At 38.0% G+C, this 15,868-nt stretch overlaps 1 protein-coding gene across 1 annotated transcript in view; it reads right to left on the minus strand.

Moving 5' to 3' along the window:
* The window catches only part of LOC106163191 (polycystin-1-like protein 1), a 128,799-nt gene that overhangs the window by 80,420 nt on the left and 32,511 nt on the right, over positions 1-15,868 (minus strand). Inside the window, exons 7-24 of the mRNA XM_087013793.1 lie at positions 11,883-11,969; positions 10,352-11,606; positions 9,964-10,101; positions 8,437-8,549; positions 7,862-8,103; positions 7,373-7,478; positions 6,558-7,135; positions 6,041-6,274; positions 5,510-5,631; positions 4,506-4,868; positions 3,843-4,041; positions 3,130-3,375; positions 2,430-2,559; positions 1,956-2,171; positions 1,475-1,650; positions 1,099-1,329; positions 703-854; positions 187-330 (exon numbers count right to left, since the gene is read on the minus strand). Of these exons, the coding sequence (XP_086869919.1) occupies positions 187-330; positions 703-854; positions 1,099-1,329; positions 1,475-1,650; positions 1,956-2,171; positions 2,430-2,559; positions 3,130-3,375; positions 3,843-4,041; positions 4,506-4,868; positions 5,510-5,631; positions 6,041-6,274; positions 6,558-7,135; positions 7,373-7,478; positions 7,862-8,103; positions 8,437-8,549; positions 9,964-10,101; positions 10,352-11,606; positions 11,883-11,969 (4,732 nt within the window). The remainder of the gene's footprint in view (positions 1-186; positions 331-702; positions 855-1,098; positions 1,330-1,474; positions 1,651-1,955; positions 2,172-2,429; positions 2,560-3,129; positions 3,376-3,842; positions 4,042-4,505; positions 4,869-5,509; positions 5,632-6,040; positions 6,275-6,557; positions 7,136-7,372; positions 7,479-7,861; positions 8,104-8,436; positions 8,550-9,963; positions 10,102-10,351; positions 11,607-11,882; positions 11,970-15,868) is intronic.

Here is a 15,868-nt window from a genome sequence, read left to right on the forward strand (position 1 = left end):
GTCAGGGCACTGTCACTACAGGTGGCACTGCTGGTGGTACAGCAGTCTTCAAGTGACATTGGAGAATTTGCAAGACATCTAGCGGATATATGTAATTGCCAGTTTGAGATTTGATATTTTTGCCTCTTGAACATGACAACTGGATAAATGCTAATTTACATTATGATACAATTCAAGTTCACTTACTATCAGGGGCTGGAGTACTGGTTGAGGTGGGTGCTGCAGTTGTGGTTGATAAATTCAAGCTGCTTGCGGTGGAATTCGCCCATCGGAGATACAAAATGTAGGAGGAGCCGTCCGACTTCACACACTGCCCTTCATCATGGGCTCCTGTAGTGATAAAAATATAGTTAAGAGATAAATATTGATGTACAAGTAACAATTCTGAATGATGAACTATTACATATTTGTATATTTTTAATATACTTTAAATTTTATAAATGAGTTTCAGAAAATCAGTTTTTACAACCAAGGTTAATTTGTCTTTACATTATAGCCAGATAATTCAAAATAATGGTCTTAACATAAAATTCAAGTCATGTTCAACTTAATAAGCATTATGTGACATAGAGTAAGAAGTACTATCCTTTCATAAGTGCAAATGAAAATATTAAAATTATGACCATTCAGACAAGCTCAGGCTGTTTCAGCATTTTACACATTGTTTTTAACTGAGAATAATAAAGTAATGCTCATAATTACCTGCAGGAGTTGCGGCTCTCCCATCATGCACCAGGTTGACCTCCCATTCGTATTCCAGGTCATCCGGACAATCTGGACAGGAGGCCTCCATGCTCAGACGATAGTCGGAATTAACTACGGTGTTTTTACAACCTTTGCATTGGATACTTACACTGAAACATCATAAATTACAATAAAGTAAGTGTCACAATCAATCAGTGTTACTGATGAGAGAGAGAGAGATAGAGAGAGAGAAGGGGGGAGGAAGAAAAAGAGAGAGAGACCACCTTTACAATTTTTTGCAGCAGCCACACTATTTCCAGCATCTGGCAAAAAGCAAAAAAATTAACACTAACACTCAAACTAAAACTTAAGTGCAGCACTTTCATACACACAGACTTAAAAATACTATCTCACCTGTAGCGCACAATGTCCGTCAGAATGACCACTGTCGTTGTTGAATTTGCTTTTCCTCCATTGCTGACAGTCAAATTGAAGACATATTCCAGTGGCACTTTGTCAGCTTTCATTGGCAGCAGGTGCTCCCTTGTTACCTGCAGTATTGGCTGATCTAAACTGGGCAGGTTCACATTCTCTCTAAAGCATGACTTTGAGGTATTGGTCAGGAGATAGCAAGTCCAGTTGTACCTGGGTCAGAAGCAAAGAAAGTATTAATCTTAGGGACCACTCCCATAAACCTATCGTACTAGCAGGATCAATCTATCTCCGAGGGGATTCTCCCTAAATTGCATTCATTGTAAGTGTGCATGAAAGATAATAATCTGGCTCTTACCTCAATATGGCCGTCTGGTTGTCTGGGTCATACGAGGCCGTTCCATCCAGCTCGACCGTATCATTAGTGTTGAAGTATCTCATGACGCCACCCTTGATGACACTCACTATTGGCGTGGGCGCCATGACTACCCGCGCTTCTGCTTTGGTGGTTACTATGGTGTTGTTGATGCCAACCTTGAAGACAATAAGTGCGTGTTTGATTATTAAAATAAAACAATGTTAATAGTACATGACTGATACATTACCATGTGGTTTTTAACTGGAGAATAATGGGTCAATAATATTGCCTTGATCATTTTTCATTATTCATTTCTGAAGTTTGAAAAACAACAGAAAGACCTTGCTCAAAGTCAATAATTCATTATAACATTGGTAAGTTAACATGTTTTCAACAACTGATATCTATTATGACTGCTATCAAACACGTTCAAACTTAAGAAACTCCACAATGTTAAAATCAAACTTTTTGTCGTTTTTACCCATAATAATATGCTGTAGTTTCCTGGAGGGACAGAACGCGGGGGCAGACACAGGACCTTCTGGTGCAGGCCTCGCATGTGTGCTCCCTGGTAAGTCACCACCGTTCCATTGGTGGCGCTAGCGTTCCTGAACTCCCATCTATACCATAATGCATTGCTAATGTCACACTGGACATTGATGTCTGCCTCGAGTCGCAGGGGTTTTGAGAAGACAGTCTAGTAAAGAAAGAAACTTACAGTGAAAGCATATTCAACATGGAGAAAAATGGACATATGTTCACAAATAGAATGTTTTTTTTCAGTGCTCGTCAACATATACAGCCCTAACTTCAGTATATACTAAAATAATACAAAATAAACTATACAATGTATACTAGAATAACACAAAATTAACTATACAATGTATACTAAAATAACATAAAATAAACTATATAGTGTATACTACAACAACACAAAATACCACAAGAAACCCACCTCAAGATCAGCAGGAATCACATTGACCTGTGGTTGCAAGCAGAACCTTCTCAGTACAAACACATCCAAAGTTGTCGTTTCGTTACCCAAAGGATTACTGGCCACTACTTTCACAATAAAATGCCCCTCTCTGAAAACAGAAAATGAATTCATACAGTGAACTCTGACAGGCCAAATCTGAAGAGCTGTACTATCTCAAAGTCTTATTATTCTTACCTTACAATAATGACAAGATATAACAATCAGCCCTGTAGCCTACAATTTCAAAAGGAGGGGGATCTCTTTTCTGAAAAAGCTGATTTTTTTTTTTACCATAATGGCATAGAACCTAGAACATTATTAGAATCAGAATTGACCTTTTTCATGCTATAAGGGCCGTTTGTTCAAACCACTTCCTTACAGACCTAAAAAATCCTGGGCTTTGATGGAAAAACCCTTACAATAGATAGTGCACAGTATAGTTATAGGCGCTTCTTAGAATAATACTATTATACTGCCTCTGTTTGTTTTTAGTAGACAAAACATGGAAGTATCCTAGAAACTGAGTTCTTTCAAAGAATAACTTGGTGGCTTATCTTTTAAAGTTTACTTTTTATTTCTAATACAAAAATTATAAAGTATACTTAATGAATAAATAAATAAAAATCTGAAAATCCACCAGCAACAAATCTCCTTTCTGAACTCTATGTACAAAACTAACCTGAGGTATTTATGACTTGCATGTCTGTTGCTTTCATTGCTGTGCAATCCATCGCCAAAATCCCACGTGTACCTGACATCGGAGCCGCGGAAATGGTAGACGTTGAACTCAAAGGTCTGTCCAAAGATGGCCTGGTTCTGCAACTGAAGGCTGATGCGGCTTAGCCTCTCTACCACGCGGAACTCTACTGGAGTGCAGTCCGTGAGATTGCTGACCCTGTTGTTGGCTTTGGTTAGTGCTGTGTAGCTACAGGGTAAGAGAGAACAATAATAAATCTATAATTATGAAAGCATAGTATAGTATAGTATAGTATAGTATAGTATGTAAGATAAGATAGGCATATGAAACTGAAATACCTGGACATTGCTAATTAAATCAACAATAAGTGCCATGAAGTTACAGGATATGATAAGACAATAATAAATGTATAATTATGAAAACAGTTAGTGCAGTACCAACATCTTTACATGAACAGACTGACTGCACTAATAAATTAGCAATAAACAGCATGTTCCATTATCTCTAGGCATAAGATAATCAAAAACCCAGGACATAATGTTGTACGGTAAATCAACAAAAAAAAAACATCTCTTTTTCACCTCAACCAGCATACAAATAATGTCTTTGAATATCAAAATATTTGAACAAAATCTAGATTTGAGACTCATCTTGTGACCTACAATTTTGGCCCAATCAGGCCTCAGTTAACATACCTTCCTGGTAGCAATGTTCTATATGACTTGAAGTTCAGGTAAGTCTGATCCCATGAGCTCCAGGAGCTGAACTGAGACTGTATGTCCCATTCATAGAAGGTTTGCGGGGCACTTGCTGCCAAAGGTTGGGGCGTGATTCTCAGAGTGACAGGGGTATTATACTCGTGAATTCTGCCGCCTTCAACCACAGTGTCACAGCCTAGAGGTAAACAACAACCATTGAATTAAAGGGCAATCAAAATTATTTCGACTGATAGACACATGCATGTACACACACACGCACACACACACACACACTATATGTATAGAAGTACTCAGTTTTGGAAAAAAAATATACTTGTATAAAATATAATATAAATATTATTTACAAGTTTTATACCACTGCTAGGGGGCAGCACTATCAGAAAAGTGACAGCCTTAAAGAACCAATGCCACATGGATTAGAGTACCATCTAATGTCAAATAACAAGCTAAAGTTCCACACCTAATACCAACGATAGAAACCACCTAAAAGAAGAACAATACAGAATAGCATAAAGCCTTACAGAAATGGTCTAGGTTTGAAAAAATGGTAGCCGATTTTTTATGAAGTTTAAACCCATGACCTATTGACCTAGGCAAAGAAATCACACATGGCTATGACATCTTTATATGCATAAATACCTTGAATCACGTGTTGCACAAATATCTGTAGATATGCATACACAGGTTTCACCCTGTTTTTAGCCGTCAGTCGGACAAGGTAACCAACATCAGAAACGTCCAAATACGTGTGACTGACTGACAACCCTGCATCGATCAGCTCCGTCTGGTCACCAAACGACCAATCAAATGTCAGGTTAGATCCACTGGTGATGCTGCCATTGAAGTGGATGGTTTCGCCAGGTTTGAAGTATGGGTTCAAGGGTGATGGCGATATGATGTAAACATGACCTGGCGGTCGCATGACATACATAGGGGCAGACATGTTGGCGGTGACTTGATTCAGGGGGTTGGTGGCTGTTACACTAACACGGTAAACCCCCTCTGAAAACATGAAGAAATCTCTTTTCATAACAAAGCTGTTTACTCTACATTCATATTAAAGGGATAATAACTCTTCGTATGAAATCTGTATTTCACAATAAAAACATTGTGAATGGCTCATAAAAATATAATATATTCTGTTTTCCCACAAAAACGGCTGTTATAGCTATTATTCTGATATCTGAGCTTGTCTTTAGACCACGTGACCTCCATTGATGGCTATACTCTGTTAAAATCTCTTAAGAGATTTTAACAAAAAAACAAACTTTTTAGAAAAAAACCAGGGACTAACTTTGAATGTAAAAATGGATTCATTAACCATTGGTAAGTATGGGAAAATTGTTGTTTACTCCAGGAAAATTCATTTTTTGGCTGAAACGAAGAGTTATTATCACTTTAAGTAAGGGCACCAAAACCTCTGTTAATTGTAAAGTAGACAAAAATTTCAATAAAATAACTTAATAACAAGCATATTTAGGTACAGATACCATTTTGGTTGAGGAAATGATTTTCACATTAAAGGGCAAGCTAGAAAAGATGAAAACTATAACAGGTATACATTTTTCATTTAATTTAGTGAAGACATACAAGATTGCCATTGAAAGATATATTTGATCTTGAAAAAAGTCTCTATCTAATACCTGCTGTGTATTTGTGTGTAAATTCTCTTCTCAGCCCAAGCAACCCAAAGACCGCCGCCCCGCTGGCGGTGGTACCATCACCAAAGTCCACATGAAACATAACATTTGAACCTCCGTGTGTCCTGAAATACAAAATCACAGAAATCTTGCAAGTATCGTCATCGTGTTTCTTTGTAAAGGATGGATGGAAAGGTTTTGATTTAGAATAAGGATAAGTTATAATACAATGTCAGGGTCAGAGTCGATGTCGCAACTACATTTTTCCCATTTCTCACAAAGATGACTTCATTCCATAGTTTACAAAGGCACTACGGAAAAAGTGAACAAAATGCCATCAAAATTTACATTTGGCAATGTTTAAAACAAAAGAAAAAAGATAAACATCTCCTAAACACGGTATCAGCTCTAAATTTTAATTTGTTTTATTTTATTTTATTTTATCCTTTACATAAAGAAGCAACTGTGCTCAACACAATCAAACATCCAGTAAATCAATTAAGACAGTTCAGCTAAAACATTTCTGTTACTTACTTGGCATCGAATGACACAGTTGCATTGTCCGCAGCAGCGTAGATGCCTGTCATTGGCTCAATGCTGACCTGACTCACAGGGTGATTGACAGATATCAAAAACGGCAAATGAACTGTGATCCCACCAATTTCAGAGGGCGCCCCAAACTGGTATATGGCGTTAGTCACTCTGACAGACACGTTGAGGTCTCTTGCCTGAGGGAATTGGTAGACCACCTCGCTACTGTTGTGGGTTCTGTGGATAAAATTGTGTAAATCAATAAAATTATTATATAAAATAATATATTGCATGTCAATTAAGAAACACAAAATCAAACTGCTTCTACTACAGTCTGTAGGTCTGTCAAAGTGCTTGCCAGTACAGAAATGCACAAGTTTTGGCTTGATGGCAAGTATATTATCAGCATTATTACACCTAAAAAAATACCGGAACAATATAATAAGTTTCCTTCTTTAAAGAGAACAAAATTCTGCCTTATTATGCTGAATATGATAACCCTCTCTGACACAGAACTTACTCTGTTATTTTTGTTGGGTAGACAAATGTCTGTGGTTCTGTCTGCCAAAAGAACATCAAGTTGTTGCCAGTGGCTACCGTTGCTATGAAAGTGACAGGCTGTGTCGCGGCAACATAGCGTGGACTGGTGGTTGATATGGTAACACCAGTAATGGGCGTGTCCACTTTGAGGACCTTGGTTGCTGCCATGGAGTTGATATAATTAGAGACATTGACCGAAACACTGTAATCTCCAATATCTGAGTAAGCATGGTGGACCACGCACTCATACTTCGGCACAACAGTGTGATGACTCGATGGAGTTAACACTTTGAAATCTACACCATTCCCAGGGTTCTCTGAAGAAAACTGGGTCACATTTCCATCTCCTAAGTCCACAGTTACCCAGAATTCCCTACCGCCAGATATGGTAATGGCAAACTGAGTTCGGTACCCAGGAATTGTGTTTTTGACACTAAGGCCCAGAGAGTCTATGGAGTGCTGGGCAGTTACCTTGGTAACTGACATGGCTGACCCAAGACCATTGGTAGCAGTGAGGGTCAAGTTGTATGTTCCAGGCTTGGTGAATTCCTTGGTTACCTAGACAAACCAAACAATTTTTTTGTTATAATTGTGCAAAAATGACACAAAATCTTTCAGGCTATAATAAGCTATGTACAATCTATGTTCCTACAAAAAGCCATTCTAATTGTCTCATATTAGTCAGTTCAACTTGGAGCATTGTCAATGAAAAGCTTTTTAATCTTTTTTTTTTTAACTCCTACTCAAAATGACAAGTGAGACACAGTGATAATTTCTGGAAGGTTTTCCCCCTACCTTGCTCAAAGCAGTCTGCTCAGTCTGATTAGTTCCAAAGGACCAAGCATATACCAGATTGGTTCCTGATAAAGCACCAGCAGTCCACACGTGGCCTACCAGAGTGCTGCAATCAGAACAAGAACTATTAGCTGATAATCACTTCAGCTGCCAGATTAAGTCAATCAAAGCAGAGCTCTTGAGACAAAACTCGGTACAAGCTCTTGCTGTGGGATGATCCATCCTTAGCATTAGGCAATAAATCATTCAACAAGCATTTGAATGTGAATTCTAAAGTCAAATTATCTGCAGTGTTGAAAAGAGATATTATATTGCTACTGCTATTTGGTAATTTTCATCCCTTCTATTTTCTTTTTTCAAGAGAAAAATTTTGTACAGTTAGCTCTTCAATTCAAACTGCAAGCTTTTTCTTTATTATTATTTTTTTTCAATGGTGCCACGTGTGCATAATGCTTTCATCAGGAATAACTAAAGAACCACAACAAATACCTCAACTGCCTAACTGCAGACGGACCAGCAATCTCTAATCCAGTGATGGGCTCTTCAATTACCGCCACTCCTCCAAGACTGTAAAAGCCGCCATTGGCACCCTCACTAAGTGCCACATTGAGCCAGAACTCCCCAGTCTGTGCGTAGGTGTGGCTGAATGTCAGCTGACCGTTTGGAGTGGTCAAGGTGGCCGTAGTGTTGTCTCCATAGTCTATATTGACCGTGGCTCCCGACTGGACATTCTTAAAAGAACAAAAAACAGTTAACTTACTGTTGTTTTTTCTTAGACTTTTATATGATGATACAAAGTAAGTAAAACAGAAATACTGAACAAATGAATGCTACATGAAACATAATGGAGAGCAATTTTACCCATTATTTGAAAGGCACAAAAAAAACACAATCTATTCTAATGCTGACTTTCCAAAAACAAAAAAGTACAGGTATCCTATCTCAGATTTTCCCACCAAATCAAATAATTCTTAAAAATAAATTCAAAACTCACAAATCATTTACTGGTTTTGACTTTTTATACTATTTCTACATAAATAAATTAGTTTTAAATGAATAAATACTTTGATGGCAAGCTGGACTTGTTGCCCAACAGCCGTGGGGCCGCTGACCACCAGGTAGGGCTCTGATCCAAGAGGTTCCACATCCACTACTTTAGCTGCTGAACTTGTGCTGACTGAAATGCATAAATAACCATTTTAGTTTCTACAGACATTGAAATATTTTCAATTATGGAATTTCTGTTGAAGAAGTACTCTTCAATTAGAAAACCCTCTAATAACATTTAATATTTCCTTTTTGTTCTTTTTCTGTTAAGTAGGTATGCAGAGAAGTATACATGCAATGCATTTATACCTTTTATTTATTAAAAAAAATATGAATTTAAAATAATAAATAAAAGTCCATTGTTTTTAACATAATCTTTCCTCTCTTTCAAACAAATACATTTTTCAATTAAAATACCACACCACAGTACCCAGAAATAACTGCAAATATTTAAAAGAAAACACATAAAACATGCCAACACAGCAGTTTCAGAAACATCTATAAACTCCACTCCATGTATTTTGACTGAAAAAAAATACAAGTGGTACACTTCATAACACCTACTTTCATCATCAAAACCAACAAACTAATATTTGAGTAAATATGAATTCATCCAACACATGAAATAAATTGACATCTATATGAAACAAAGACAAAAAATATTATTTTCACAAACAGCAAAAAACAACTGTATTCTAGACAAGTATGCATGAGTAAGAATTCATCAAAGAAACACCAACAATGTCTATCAGCTTGCAACTTACTCTCTATTTATCCCTGTGCATCTGGGTAGTGATAAAATCAAGCATGGCACTAATTACTTAATACTGTGCCAAAATTATAACATTAGCAGAAAAAAACATATTGATTGATAATAATGGTTTCAATAAACACTACATTAGTTAAGAAATTATGTACATCTCATATTTTTACTTTGCTTGCTAAAGGAATAAAATGTTAACAAAACAGTGCTATGCGCTTCTATTAAATTAGCAGTGCTGGTGCAAGTATTAAATAAATGCAATGAAAGATTATCTCCAATAGTATATTTTATTCAATTTTCGTGAAGGGTCCATTGTGTGAGAATGGGCGCAAAATGAAAGCATTGGCAAAATAAATAATTTATAGATCAACTGTACACACTCTGTTTTAATGGAATGCTTAATATACATAAATGGCATGCTGCTATTACTGATAACATTCACTAATTTGTTCATTGAATGTTTTTCATTCAATCAAATGAAGTTTCTTTCTCAAAGTGCATTGTCAAATTAGAAATTGTAGATAGGCAACTAAACAACATCTTGAAAATTTTCTGATGAATTAAAATTTATGCAAAGGGGATACGTTCACTGTAGTGATTTTTTTTATGTGAAAGGCCTGCCTACCTTCATACAACATTGCACTGACTTTCAAAAATTGATTCAAACCATTTCTATCTCTCGCACAATATACATTAAAAATTGCTTGCTTATTGTCTGGTAATTTGTAATTTACTTATCCTTACTTCATATGTAGAAAAAACTATTGTGAAGTCCACTCACCTAAATTGCTCACTTTCAGTGTCACTGTGACAGTCCCAACGCTGGCTAAACTTGTATACCAGACTGGTGACCTGGTGACAACAGTGGCACCCTCTACAGTCCAGTGGTACAAGACAGGCCTTTCACTTGTCAATACTCCTGCAAAGAGTAAATCATAGGTAAAACTTTTACTAATGATTTTCTTTTCTGCAAATCTCCCTGCAACATTCCTTATCAAATAGGACTTGGGATTTTGTGGCCACTTGTTTTTCTATATTAATCAACTGAGGTATACGGACATCCACAAATTGAACTTGCACTTTCTCTTTTAAATTTTTCCTGCAAAAGACACATAGCTAAAGATCCAAGCTAAGAGAGAAGCCCAGAAACAAACAGATACACATCTTACCATTTATCTGTGCATAAAATGTTGCAATTTCTCCAACGATCACTCGGCCTGGTGTTGCTATGGTAACATTCCCTACCATCTCCTGCACAATAATTTCTGTTGTTTTGGTAACTCTAGAAATGTTATTATAGGCAACGTATGTCACAGGGAATGTTCCAACAGCTGAAAAGCTATGCACTGAAGATGCAGACTTTGGATTGGTTCTTGACCTGCTGACCTCTACGAAGCCTTGACCATCATCCACTTCAAACTGGACATCGGTCCCTCCTTCTACAGAAGCGGTCACTGTGACATTGTTCCTCAACTCCAAAGGTCCAGTGGTGGTCAATAGCAGAGTGGACACAGACTCCAATATTGTGAATCGGACATGATTCGAGGACCGGCTCACCATGTTGTCCACGGACACTATAGCAATATACTCTCCTGGTCTTCTATACACATGGTCAGCCGTGGAGGTCATGTTCTCACTCCTTACGATCGAGGGATAATAATCGCCAAAGCTCCACGTAAAGATTGGGTCAGACCCGCTGTGCAACAACGCAGACACAGACACCGTTTCCCATGTGGCTGCTGGGCTAGGACTCTGCGATATGATTGAAACATTGCCTATTGGGATCTGAATCTTGATCATCCCCTCCATGGATATCCGGCTGACTTCATTGGACGCCTCTATCGCAATGGTGTATGTACCCACTGTGGTAAAAGTATGAGACAATGTCGTTGTGTTGGTGGTGGTATTGAACCAGGTCTGCGACTCGCGGTGCAAGAAGCCCCAACTGTAGATGGCGCTGTCAGATTTCGAAGCCAATGTCAGGGTCATCACAACCACTTCATTCAATTTTGCAGCTCTTTTGGCGTTCAGACGAAGATCTTTTAATTCTCGGACAACCTGCACTGCTTTCGTCAAAGTCTGGTTCAAAGTGGTGTAGTTATTGAAAGCTTGGATGGAGACTGTAAATATCCCCTCATCTGTGTAAGTGTGATCAACCTCCACGTGTAATGTGCAGCCTTCTCCGTAACTAGACAGCAACAGGAGCCGATCCTGGCCCTCGCGCACCAGCAGTGTATCATTGCTGTCAATCAAAGCGTAGGTCAAAACGTCACCATCGCCAAAGTCAACTCTGAGATAGCTGACCTCCCTGCTTGCTGTTGCCATAGAAACAACGAACTTGCTTGCCACTCCTGGCTTGGTGACGTTAGGGGACGAATCATGGCGTTCCAGGGTCAGGTTGGCAAGGCCTCTGTCTAACACAACCTGGTGTCGAAAAAAAAACAAACAAAAAAAAAAACAAGAAAAAGTGTACTTATTTCCACCTGCACTTCATACACTAGCACAAATTTACCAACAAGAGTGTTGGAGGATCTTGAATCCACTAGTTATTTCTTTTTCTTTTTATTTAAAGAGGAGTTTTCATGACAGATGACAAATACTGCCTGCACAGTCTTCTTTAAAAAGACTTTCAAATTTGTGCAAAAAGACCCTTAACTGTCACTTACTTATAACCCAGTATTTTTCTACCTTTCAACTTACCACTCTAAGTCCAGCTTGAAGACTTCCTAACGAGTTGTTCACCTCCAACTTCACATCATAAATGCCCAGCTGAGTGAAAGTGTGGCTCTGAAAGGAAAATAAAGAGACAATTAAGGTCCAGCTAATGGGGGTTTGGATCAGAAACATTGGTTACTCACCAAGAGGGACATCCCAATTGGCAAGGCTGCGAGCTAGCAGCTTGGCTCACAGAGTTTGCTACAATGGCAAGCAATCCTGAGAAAAAAATGCACTGACTGACCCCAAAATCAAGACTGAGTAAACAAATGTGTGCACCAAATGTGGCCCAGCTCTGACGATTTTGCAGGAGCAGTTACATGTTTTAAAATGTCACAGGGCGGTTCCATGGGAAAATCACAATTACCTGGACCTCTACTTCTGTTCTAGCCAGCAGAGCATGCTCAGAAACATCTCGAGGAGACCTGGATTCAACATCATTAATAATAAACTCTAGCTTTGCTGAAAAAATTGATTAACTGTTCATGACCCTGCCTCTGAAAGCACTTAAACAAAATTACCAATCCTACTAGACTGAAACTCCAAGTAATATTAACTTCTAGAGTATCAAGCTAAAATTACCACCCAATGCCATTAGAGCCCACTTAACGAGTTCTACGGTCAGTAAAACCACTTAACTGGCCATCGAGGTGACTGGACAAAACTGATGGACACATCAGTGACAAATGGAAAGTTTCTGGCAATGAACTGGTTTCAGGGAAGTTGCCACTTCGACAGAAAATAGTCTAACAGCCATCACAACCAGAGCTCTTGTTAGCTAACATTTACTGTTACATCATACAATCTTACAAAGTTTATCAGCAAAATGTTAAAGATGACTTAGCAAGCAAACCTCCAAATAAAAAGCCATACAAGAATGAAGCGATTTTTTTCTTCACTCAACAGCTAATATTGACAGCTAATATTCTTCCAATATTTCCAAACTTCCCAGAATTATACCTGCTTTTCTAATGACAGATGGTGGGCAGGGGACATGGATGCTGTTGACCTGGATAGCCTCAACCCCTGATGAAGATCGATATATTGGAGGTAATATTAGCTGTTGAGTGAAGAAAAATTACTTTATTCTAATAGCAAAACACAGCTGATGAAATTCTTCTCCGAAAAAGCCATGCACGAACTACTAAGGCTTCATAATGCCACCCCCAGATGGAAACATGGCTGGCTGCATCCTGAAATTTAATATTTTTCCTTTTAGACTACTGATAGATACACAGTGTACTGTTTCAAGATGAACTCTTTTTGTTAGCATGGACATCAATAAATACTCTCCACAAAGAAAAAAGTGAGCAACCTTCTTTGTGACCTACATCACACCGTCTCTGTTATCATCTTTCTATCTGCAAAACAAACACTTTAACTGCACCAGAATATCCTCTCAGTTCCCTCCACCTTACCTGCACAGAGAACAGGTAACCATTTCAAATTCAGCCTAAAAAGTAGAGAAAAAATTCAATGGGCTTCAGAAGCAGGGGGATTCAGCGATAAGATTCCACACTTTCATCCAAAAGGAATAATAGAATATAAATTCAGCAATAAACTCCTCATAAATTACTCAGGAGCAGCTAATGGGTTTTATCATGATCCTCGGCTTACATGACAAATTCTAATTGATCGCTGCTGCGTCGACTTGTTTAAGCTGGGTAATCCTTGCAAACCACGGGCTAAGCTCCTCGCGCAATGGGCAACAATATTGGTCAAAATCCAGCGTGTCTGGTACAAAAATAGACCTCAAAAAGCAATAAAAGTCCAAACCTAGGTCACCAGCTACCCCTGAGTTACACAGCTTAGTCAAAAGAAAAACGCCTCTATTATCAGCATATATGTAAGCCACTTCAGGCACCTAGCCAGGGGGGTTGGGGGGGGGGGGGTAGGTAAAGAGAACCTCCCTTTTTGCTGGGAAAAGGTCTCCTCTGGGTAAAATTTTATCCAGGGGTACACATAGGTTTCAGGATGAAGGGTCGACTTTTTTAGAAAAAGAACCTCCCTTTTGAAACTGCTAGCTACGGGCCTACATTCACACTGTCATTCCAAGTTACTCATATGCATCTGTGTATGTATGTATGTCCATGCATACCTGCACCTATGAAAAAGTGTCAAAGCGTATGTCCGATCATAACAGAACAATCACACACGCACACACACGAATGCATGCGTGCATGTTCACATGCAATCACATAAGCCAAACATACACGTGTGTACATTTCTTCGCCCACATGCAACTAAACAATTCCTTAATCTTCAACAAACTATATTAATCTCTGCCCAGAATGTAAACAAGACCGATAAATATAGACCATATTCCCCTGATTTATCTGTAGCATGTTTTAATCTCCCTGGGCATTCATCAACTTCAGTCGGGAGCTCCAAAACCAAGACTATCGATTGATTAGATAAAGCAGAATATAGGGCCGTTTCCACAACGACCTAACCTGAACCGTAAACATAACGGGACAAAACTATGTCAGATCCCAGGTTAGTTCACACAATGACCTCCTGACCCAAACCAGGAACAGAAAGGTCCAAATTGCCATCACTCCACTACATCAGACTGATTATGGTGTTGAGACCTGGCCTCTCTTTTCGCACACATGCACAAAAAAAAAAAAAAAAAAAAAACAATTACAAAGGTTGCATGGTCACATTTTACCCTATCAGGAGCAGTATAACAGCACTCATGGAAATCCTAGTCAACCTAGCCAAAAACTGACAAGTTTTTTTGTGAAACTGGGGCCTAGTAGCAGTTTACATACATTGATATATTGGAAAGATACAATTTCAAATCAGGATTCTCCCCAGTCTGATTATTCCTATGTGTAAACAGAGCCAATAAAAACTACTGTTCTGTGCAAGTCTCTGGACTACACACAGCAATGTAAATTATTACCAGGTTGCTGAACACATTGTGTGTTGCACAAGTATAAGAAAGGAAGTTCTCTACTTAAAATGTATCTACCACTGACTGTATTATGAAACTGATCAATTCACAAAGATAGAAAAGATAAAATGGGGATCAATTAATGAAGATAGAAAAGATAAAATGGCCAAAAAAAAACTTCATTTGTCTACCACTGACTGTATATGATCATTATTACCATGATGATGCCAGTAAATCATTACATGAAGTCAATTCATAATCTCTCTTTTTTTTTTTCTTTCCAATGAATTTTCTCTATGAGGTACCCTTAACATTTTTGCCTTGAATGCAACCTTTCGTCTTCTGGTATATTTCATAAGTCCTTGAAGTAAAATTACAAAACTTCTACAAAATCAAATGGTCTGTTATTTTTTGTCTATCGTTTTTCTCTAATCTAAAATAATTAAATTTCAGATACAGTAAATTTTAACTCAACTTATGAAACTGACTTGACCGCACTCATCTTATGCAAATTCCTGATTTTTTTTTCTTTCCAGAGGGGGCTTACATCACCATTCTTACATAAGGGATAAAAAAAGTTTGCCATATCCTGTAATTTCCCTTGGATTCAAGCTTACACAACTGTACCTATCACTTTACATTTCATCCATCACTTTGAAATCATATCCGTATCCTATAACTCAAATTACTCTCATACGTAATGATTCAGTTTTGTTTCAAGGTTATTGGTTATTGCTTTTGGTTATCTAATACCTGCAGACGTTCTCCTTTTACATAAATGTCAACAAAACTTGCCATCCAAAGCTGCAACCAAACAGTACTGAAGATAAATGTGGATACCACAAAAATATGTCAAATCAAAGGCAAAATTTTAAAGAGATGAAACCTTGTCATTCATGCTGACAAGAAGAAGTAAATATACACTTCTTAAATATATGAATCTTCTAAGCAAAATGTCAATTTTTTTTTCAGACCGCCAAAATGCCAAACCCAGCAAAGAGAACTCACCAGTCCATTGAAGTAAAAACTACACACATCTGCAGCACATTACGCCTCAAATTTTCTACCAGCA

Source organism: Lingula anatina, chromosome 5 (genome assembly GCF_051362555.1).
Source record: "Lingula anatina isolate TDL-2025a chromosome 5, LinAna3.0, whole genome shotgun sequence".
Classification (NCBI taxonomy): domain Eukaryota; kingdom Metazoa; phylum Brachiopoda; class Lingulata; order Lingulida; family Lingulidae; genus Lingula; species Lingula anatina.